This window comes from Triticum aestivum, chromosome 4D (genome assembly GCF_018294505.1).
Source record: "Triticum aestivum cultivar Chinese Spring chromosome 4D, IWGSC CS RefSeq v2.1, whole genome shotgun sequence".
Taxonomy (NCBI): Eukaryota; Viridiplantae; Streptophyta; class Magnoliopsida; order Poales; family Poaceae; genus Triticum; species Triticum aestivum.
In genome coordinates, this window is record NC_057805.1 from 422800173 (window position 1) to 422809213 (window position 9041).

At 48.8% G+C, this 9041-nt stretch overlaps 2 protein-coding genes across 2 annotated transcripts; both read right to left on the reverse strand.

The window, feature by feature from the left end:
• Positions 1-242: 242 nt before the first annotated feature.
• On the reverse strand, positions 243-4857 carry LOC123097023 (uncharacterized). Its single transcript, XM_044518789.1, has 4 exons — positions 4839-4857; positions 3368-3818; positions 2400-2994; positions 243-671 (listed from the first exon to the last, which is right to left on the reverse strand). The coding sequence occupies exons 1-4, from the start codon at positions 4855-4857 to the stop codon at positions 474-476; spliced, it is 1263 nt and encodes a 420-aa protein (XP_044374724.1). The 3' UTR covers positions 243-473.
• Positions 4858-5140: 283 nt separating this feature from the next.
• LOC123098323 (putative pentatricopeptide repeat-containing protein At1g02420) lies at positions 5141-8835 on the reverse strand. The gene is made up of 2 exons (XM_044520290.1): positions 7062-8835; positions 5141-6969 (listed from the first exon to the last, which is right to left on the reverse strand). Exon 1 carries the CDS (start codon positions 8720-8722, stop codon positions 7172-7174), a length of 1551 nt encoding a protein of 516 aa, XP_044376225.1. The 5' UTR covers positions 8723-8835; the 3' UTR covers positions 5141-6969; positions 7062-7171.
• Between the last annotated feature and the right edge of the window lie 206 nt (positions 8836-9041).

Here is a 9041-nt window from a genome sequence, read left to right on the forward strand (position 1 = left end):
CCTCGTGATGCTCGTCGTCAAAGTCGGAGCTGTCGGTTGTTTGTGCGTGTGGCCATCTGTTGGCATGTGCAGTCGTGGCTTGTGCAGCTGTCCTGCAGCTCTGTGTTCCATGTCGGTGGCTAGGTTGGCCGGTGGTGCCCATTTTGTGGGCTGGATTGTATCGGTTTTAGCCTGGTTTTCCGTCAATTAACCGGGCAATTCTTCTTCTTCTTAATCAATGAAAATGAAGTCTTTTGCCTCGTTTAAAAAAAAAGTACTCCCTCCGTCCCGTAATTCTTGTCGCAAAGGCTTTTTTGCAATTTAGTCCTTTAAATTTCCCCGACCAAACCCGCAGTCCACTCCGTCTCCTTCCTCGCCGGCTCCACACACACACGCACACCCCCCAAGCAGCAAGGTTCGATTTTTGCCGCCGCCTGGTTCCCCTGCGCGTCGTGGACCACCTCCTCGCCGGCGAGCCTCCGTCGACCTCATACCTACCCGCCGCAGCCCAACCCTGCCCCTCCCACGCCATCTTCGGTCGGTAGCCCCGCCACGCCGCAGCTCCTTCGCCAGCAGGTCGACGCTGCTGTACACCCCGTGTCGCCGTCGCCAGCAGGTAAACGACGCCGTCCACTCCTGTTCAGCCACGGCACCGTCGTCCAGCACCTCAAGGCCGACATCGTCTGGAGCTCCTGTTCAAGATTTTAGATTCAGAGATGAGTTTAACCGCAAAAAAAAGATTCAGAGATGAGTACTGAAACTACTTGATGCTAAGTTTCAGACTAAATTTACTGTCAAAACTGTCAATTTACTCCTCTATGTGGGCATTTCTAGTTTGATCCAGAGATTCAGACTAAAGCTTTGTTTTCTTTTCAAACTCTGTTCAAGTTCCATTGCTATGCATTGATTTCAGCTCAAGTTCTATTGCTTGTTCACTAGCTCAAGTTTGCAATTGCTTTGTTTTGAAACTATGCTCTGTTTTGAAACGGCTTGTTCACTAGCTCAAGATCAAACTGTAACCAAATTGTCCATTTAACAGAAATCAGGTTCATAACTGATCACTAGCTGTCAAATTTAGTTAATCAAACTTTAACCAAACTTTCCATTTAACAAAAGTTAGGTTCATAACTAATCACCAACTGACAAAACTGAGAAGTGTACTCCTGGAGTACTGCTGCTTGGAGTATTTTCCATTTAACAAACTTTATCTGAATGTCTTGTTCCTCTATCTGAATCTTCGGACGAGGCTTTCACAGCGTCTCCGTGCTTGCTGTGCACAGTATTGACATGACCCATAAATTTAGCTCACCCTATCTGCATTACTATTCTGTACTCTGCATCTATGAAGAAATGCAGAGTTCATGTGGGCAGATCGCCCTCATTTTACTTCTTCTTCTTCTTCTTTTTCAGAAGAAAAGTAAATCTCCATGGACCACTTGCGTAGTGAACCCGGATGGCATTTAAGCTGCCCCATATAGTGTTCTCATTGGGTCTTACATCTGTCAGTTTACTGCCTGAACTTTAGCTCATAAGAGTAAGAAATGGCTTCAGTACTGCATTGTGGTCATGTGGTGTGCCTGACGTTCCATCACGCTAATTGCATTTCAGTACATAAGCACATAGCAGGTCTGAAACCCCTAGGAAATCATTTGCATATTGTCAACCTACTGTGAAATGAGTAATAGCTGCATCTTGCAGTATAGTAGTGTGGGCCTCCTCATTGGTTGTAAAGCAAAGCACTTTGGCATTTTCAATCATGAGTAAATCAGAAACTAGTCTCAGCTTGAGTCCTGATCTTGTGCATTTTCTTTTTCTTTCAGTGAACTAATCTCAGCTTGAGTCCTAATCTACTGTAATTTTTTATTTTAAATTGTTTAATTGACAAATCATTTTAAATGGTGCGCACAGGTTTCAGTGAACTAGCCTCAGCTTGAAACAGTTAACTGAATTTTGAGCAGTAAGGAACATCATGGAGTAATCCTGTTACTCCAGATTGTTTTAAATTGTTTAATTTCCAGATTGTGGAGCAGCAAGGAACATCATGGAGTAATCCTGTTAACTGATATCCAGATTGTGGAGCAGCAAGGAACATCATGGAGTCATCCTGTTAATTGTCCCTGTGTACTCTCTGTCTAATTGTATAATTGTTCACATCATGGAGTAATCTTGTTAACTGTCCCTGCGTACAATCTTGTTAATTGTTCACATTATGCGTAATAATCCCAGTTGTCAAAATCTTGTCTGATTGAGTGTTTCCGAAATTAACATGGTTGAATGTTTCCAAAATTAACATGATTAAATGTTTCCAAAATTAACAAAATCCCATTCCAGATTGAATGTTTCCGTAATTAACATTATTGAATGTTTCCAAAATTAACAAAATCTTGCCATTTACTGAATGCTTCCAAAATTAACATTACCAATTTTGCAGGACTACCAACTGCAGGTGGTCGAAGCAGCAGAAGCAGTAGGCGTCGTCGGCGGGGGCAGCAGCAGTAGTAGGCGTCGGCGGCGAGGAAGGAGCGGCAGGGAAGGACTACCCCAGCAGCAGAGCCGGTGAGGAAGGATCCGGCGGAAAAGGAGAGACTGGGCCGGCGATTGGAGTCTCCCAGCAGCAGAGACGGGGCGCGGGGAAGGATCGCGGCGAGATCGTGGAGGTTGGCGGCGGTGCAGGTGCAAGTGGGCGCCGCGCCGTGGTGGCTGGTCGTGCAGATGGGCGGCAGCTCAGCTAGGTGGCGGAATCGCGCAGCTTGGCGCCGCAGGTCCTTGCGGATCGAGGACCAGCTCGCCTGGTGGTCGCGGCGGTGGGCGGCGGAATCGGCGAGCAGCTGGTGGCGGTTGGGCGGCGGTGGGTGGTTGCGGGTGGGCTGCGAGCGCCGAATCTCCAGCACGTCGGCGGAATCCCACGGCGCCGGCCCGTGGCGACGCGCGGGCGCCGGACGGAGGAAGCAGAAGGAGTACCTGTTTGCTATTGTTTTAAGATTACGAGGTGTTTTTTGCGAAATAACCACTGCACTGTGCGCGCGACATGAATTTCGGGACGGAGGGAGTACTAATGCTAAATTTTAAGGAAACTAATTCCAGATTCTTACGATTTATTCTAGCAAAGTAACTCCAAATCGAGCTGAATCGGCACAAACAACTGCAGTACAAATACAGAGGTGACGAACATGCATGTAGCACGACGCATGACCACATGACCTAACTCATTGACACCAGGGCATTCTGCAGATTGGAGACCACACCATTTGATTCAGATGTTCAACACTCAACACTCGTCAGCTCGCTCAGTCCAAGTCGGAGGCTTCATCACAAGAAGAAGCCGCGTGACAGGCGGCCGCTGTCTTTGGGAATGCAGAGGGGTGTCTTGTCAGACCCCAGCAGACACCTGGGGTGCAGGTCGACCCCGCAGGGACTGCACCGGTAGCGCCAGAGGCAGTCGGTGCTACAGCGCGTGCACTTCGTTGGACGGGCCACGGTGAGGACGACGAGATGCTCCGGGTGCAACGGCGAGACGGCCGCGGCTGGCAGCTGGGAGCAGACAGGGTGCACGTCGAAGGCGGTCGGGCGGCACCTGTAGTGCATGCCGTAGATCCGCGTCTCGCACAGGTCGCAGACGCGACCATCGTCGTAGGCCACGGCCGGCTCGAACGTCAGCGGGTGCTGCCCGTGGAAAGGAAGGAGCGCGGTCGGCGGGCACGTCGCGCAGAACTCGTGCAGGTCGAAGTCGCAGGCGTCGCAGCGGTAGCGGAAACCTGCTCCGTTGCAGGCGCAGCCACTGCAGACAAAGTCGGCGCCGGCGACGCGGCGGAGCACCAGGGGGTGCTCCTTGTGGGCGTCTGTCAGATCCCGGATGGATCAGCCATGGATGAAGTGGATCAAGAACAAGAAATTGGGAAAAAGTATGAAATCACCAAGAACAGTGAGGAACTTGTGTATATGGTGTATGTATGTAAAGGTATTGTTGTATTGATAATAACCAATATTTGGCTGAATAGTTGATCGATACATCTCCTCTAGTTACCACACCTTATATAGCCTGAGGTTACAGAGAGTAACTTGAATATAGAAATAATAACAAGGACGGAAATGAATAAACGTTGACAGCCGTAGATCTTCTGCCATTGGGTTTCCTTTTTATCTTGGCCATTCAATCTGCCATGACACGGCAAGTCCTCCTCTGACTAGTACATGACAGCGTCGTGGAGGATCTGCTTCGGCATTATGCGTGCGTTTCCAGCTGGGAATGGGATGAGAAGCTGAGGCAACTGCGAGTGTGTTGTTTATATACTGTAGAGATCATCGGTGGACTGGGTGGGTAATAACTCTGTTCCTGGAATTCTAGGAGGCGGGATGGAATACGAGCAGACACATGTACTAGCAATAATTTTCTCAAAAAAAAAACGTACTAGCAATAAACTCGGAGCCAGAATTCTAGGAGGTGGAAGTGGGTCCGGTCGAGCAGACTCGTGTGTCCTTTCGGCTAGCTGCACCGACCATCTACACCCTGCCTCCTCAAATCCTCCTCGGACGCCCAGTGATCGAACCAAAAGAGAAGAAAAAAAATGAACCAGCCAAACCCTTCATATCATCTCTTTACATCTGGGTTATCCGCGAACCCTCGTATTAAGATCAAATGTAAAGAGGATACAAGGGCTCGTGGATGCGCCCGGTCAGTCTGGCACATAGAACACGGCTCACCCCGGACAACCTTTTTCTTTTTCATTATTTTTTATTTTTTTCTTTCTCTTCATCTCCATCAATCACATGCAAGTGACCGCACATATAAAGAAGAAAATGAAGAGTGGCTACATGGACAGACAAATAGAGGCTTAAAACGAACACGCCTGGACACTGACCGGGCACGTCCGCGAACATTTAGGGGGGGCGGATTTGATAAGTCCAGTTGTAGATACTCTAACTTATCTAAAACCTGTTCAAGGCTCATTCGGTTGGGAGGAAACAAAAATATAGGAATCAGGAGTAGTACAGGAATTTGATAGGATAAAACTTGTTATCCTAAGGAATTATCTTGCGTCACTCCTACGCAGCAAATGAGCTTTCAGGGCCTCTTTGATTCACAGTATTTTGAAAACGCATGAATAGAAAAGGTATAGGATTGGAGTGGCATGCCCACTCGAATCCTATAGAATAGGAAAGGAGTATTTGATGCCACGGGAAAAACAAAAGAATTGTAAAAATAGGTTGGAGTAGATGTTAGATTTTCTATGAGAAATGTAGTACAACTAATCCTATGAATCAAAGGACCAATGTTTTCTACAGGATTTCAATCATCCAAAATCCTATAAAAATCCTTTGAATGGATGTACAGTTTCCCAAAAAACACAGGAGATGATTAGTATTCCTACGAAATTTCAGTACACATTTCCTACAAACTGAATGCATCTATAGAAAATTTTCTCTAGAATCCTTGCCCCTATGTTTTTTCTATGAAAATCCTCCGAACCGAATGAGGCCTCGGTGTTTATTATATCTCGTTCTCTTGCGCACAAGATCCGAGGAAAACATGGCCGAACACAATTTCTGTCTCAAGAAGGCGTCCGTACGAGACGATGTATTAGTTTCATCCCCAGCTCGCTCAATCTCTATGGATCACAACAGCGAGCTGCCATGGGATTTCTAGGCCCTTTAGTTAGTCTTTCCTATTTTCATTCGTTCGCAAACATACAGCTAGGTTCCACTATTGAAATTCAGTAATTCGTTCGCAAACATACAGCTAGGTTCCACTATTGAAATTCAGTAATGTAGCAAGGTTCAGACAGCACAAAGCATAAATTAGTTGGGCAGGTTTTGGCACTGATCCAAACAGGCCCTAAAGCAAGAGAATAGGGGGTGCAGGAGAACCCAAGGGGGGAGGCGCTAGCTACTAAAGAACAGGCACAAGAGTCTGACCTATTTCCTGCACTTCGTATGCCTCCCAAAGGCATGCGCCCGGAAAATCTCAGTGCCTTAAAGCAGTGCTTGCTTATCCACCGGAGGATGCAGATCTGCCCTGCATTAAGGAACACAACAAACTAGCAGGGGAACAAATCCATTTTCCACAAAACACGCCTTATTTCTAGTTTTCCAAAGAGTGCAGCTGCAAATCCAGTGATCTGCATGTTAGTCTTGGGAAAATCCATCAAAAAAATTGGGAAAAGCACCCAGGCCTGACGTTTGCCCCAATAGCCAAGCTAACCATGTATAGCGATGCACATTCATTCAGTCCCTAAGTGCGCTACTGGCTATTCACATCAGCAAGTTAATACTTCCATTTTCAGGTCATTCACAAAAATAAAATAAAAAGGCCACATCTTCTGTTGCAGAACAGATTCATGAGCACTTGCACATTACCTTCATGCGATAAATCGAGAGACAATATACGTGTTTGCTTTCCTTCCCTGTAACTTCACACTTTTATTTCAGACAAAGACAGAGCTTGAATTAATTGTAAAAAAAACATTTTATACAATGAGACTCCCAGCAGAGCGGGACCACAAATTTGGCCGGCATCCTCCAAATCTCCTAATCGCAGGATTTCCTTGGTCTTTGCAAAATTTGGTAACACATCAAATAATCGGAATTGAGGGAGTAGTTCCAAACTTCCAATTCTACGTTCATCATAATGAGGTTCTATGACGTTGGTATACCATATGCAGTTTCAATTTCATATGAGAGATTGGACAGTGGTGTAATACCATATGGTCCAACAGGCAGGTTAGACGTCCCCCACTGTATGAATTTTTTCAGGAAAGTTATATATTCCCTCCGTTTCTAAATATAAGTCTTTCTAGGGATTTCAATACAAACTACATTCGGATGTATATAGACACATTTTAGGGTGTAGATTCACTCATTTTGCTCCGTATGTAGTCCATAGTGGAATCTCTAAAAAAGACTTATATTTAGGAACAGGGGAAGTATTAATAATGACAATAATCTGACAATATACATCGATTGTCTCTCAATAACATCCCGAATTGTTCATACCTGTTTGGAGAGGCAATATTGTCATCAGAAATGATGGAAGCAAAACGACTAACCAATACCTTCATATGAAATCAGAAATCTAGAAGGTTTACCTCCACAGGATAATAATAGTACAATGAACTCTTCAGAACCAATTCAACAATTTCCTGGTCAACCAAATTTGTGGTCATCAAATGATGCTCCCTGTCGTATGAATAACATGCTAAGTTGCTATTATTATTTCAGTATCATCTCCATCGGGTGTGGTTTCAGCAGGGGGACGAACTCTTTGGCAATCCTCAGGCAGCAGCCGGCCAAACCGAGCCATTTTCTCAGTTAACCCGGCAATAGATTCTTCCCGGTTGGCAAGCTGCATTAGTATCTTGATTCTTCTAAATGAAATGCTGCTGGGTTTCTGCCCCAAATCAGTAATTTGATGGAAGCACCTCTCAGCCTCCTCCAGCTTTCCCTCATCACATAACAGGTCAAACAAAACATCTGACACCAAGGTGAATGATCCAAACCCGTTCTCGACCATATCGCCCCACAGCTCTAGTGCTTCTGCCACCTTACCATGCCGATGACATAACCTGATAATAAACATGCAAGATTGCGTGTTGGGGAAGCATCTTTCAGACCGCATCCGCTCATACAACAGCCACGTGCTACCAATATCGTACGCCCAGTAGTAGAACCGGAAGAAAAGGTTATATGTCGTGGCATTCGGCATCAGTCCCCTTGAGGCCATTTCGTCCATCAACGCAAACGCATCACCAAGCCTCTTTGCTATAACAAAGTTCCGTATTGTGGCATTGTACGCCGCCACATCCGGGTGACATCCAAGCTCACGCATCTCCTTCAGCAGGTCTCTAGCCTTGTCAGGCTGGCCAACCAGTCCCAATCCGCCAATCAAACTCGTATAGGTGATCACATCGGGAGCAATTTCATTCCCACGCATTTCATCGAGCAGCTTATAGGCCTTCTCCACGCCATGGTTCTTGCAGTGGCAATCAATCAAAGAGTTGTAGGTGACCAAGTCAGGATCAATCCCGTGCTCTCGCATCTCTGCGAAGAACGCATCGGCATCCTCGGAGGACTTCCACCCGGAGAGCAGGATGTTGAAGGTATGGCGGTTCACCTGGAACTCGTGCTTGTGCGCGTGGTAGACGTTGCGCGCGTCGGACATGCTCTTCTCCTGGCAGAGCGTGCGGAGCAGCGCGTTGAAGAGGTCGGCCGACTCGGTGCCCTCGCGGCCGCGGAAGAGCCGCAAGAGGCGGCGGAAGGAGGCGACGGTCTCGCGGACGGAGCAGATCTTGGCGACGCGGCCGAGGACGACCATGGCGGTGCGCGCGGTGATGGCGTCGGGGCAGAGCCGGTGGATGGACTGGACGAGGTCCCACATGTGGGAGAAGCGGCGGGCGCGGCCGAGCACGTAGAGGGCCGTGTCGAGCGCGAAGGGGGAGGGCGCGACGCCGCAGCGGTCGGCGGCGAGCGAGAGGAGCGAGAGCGCGCGGAGCGGGTCCCCGTGGGCGAAGCGGAAGCGGCGGAGGACGAGGTCGAGGAGCGGCGGCGAGAGAGGGACGGCGGAGGCGGAGAGCGCGGACTCCATGGCCGACGGCGTGGGCGCGGCCGTCACGATGTGGTAGACCGAGTCGGCGTCGGCCTCGGAGGCCGTGGCCTCCCCGGCGGCGGGGGCCGCGGGCAGCGGGGACGGCGGCGGCCTGCGGGGCGAGGAGATGTACTGGAACACCCGCCTCGCCGGCCTGGGCGGCATCCCTGGGAGGTGGGCGGCGTCTGTCGGAGGTTTTGGGGAGGGTTTTGGCGGCGTCGGCGCGGGGCGAGCGGCATGGAGGCTGCAGCCTGCAGCTTGGAAGGGGAATGGAAAGAGGGATGGTCCGTGCAGTGCGGTCGCAGCAGAAGCGGGCCGGGTCGAATAGTGTGATGGGCTAGAGTGGAATTCACTTCGTGGCTCGTGCTGTGCCATTCTTGGCCCCTCACATGGGCCATTGGGCTACGAGCACTACGACGCAATACCACAACAAACGTCCAGTCTCTTGCAAACATTCCCTAACAAAAAAGGCCGACGCCACGCA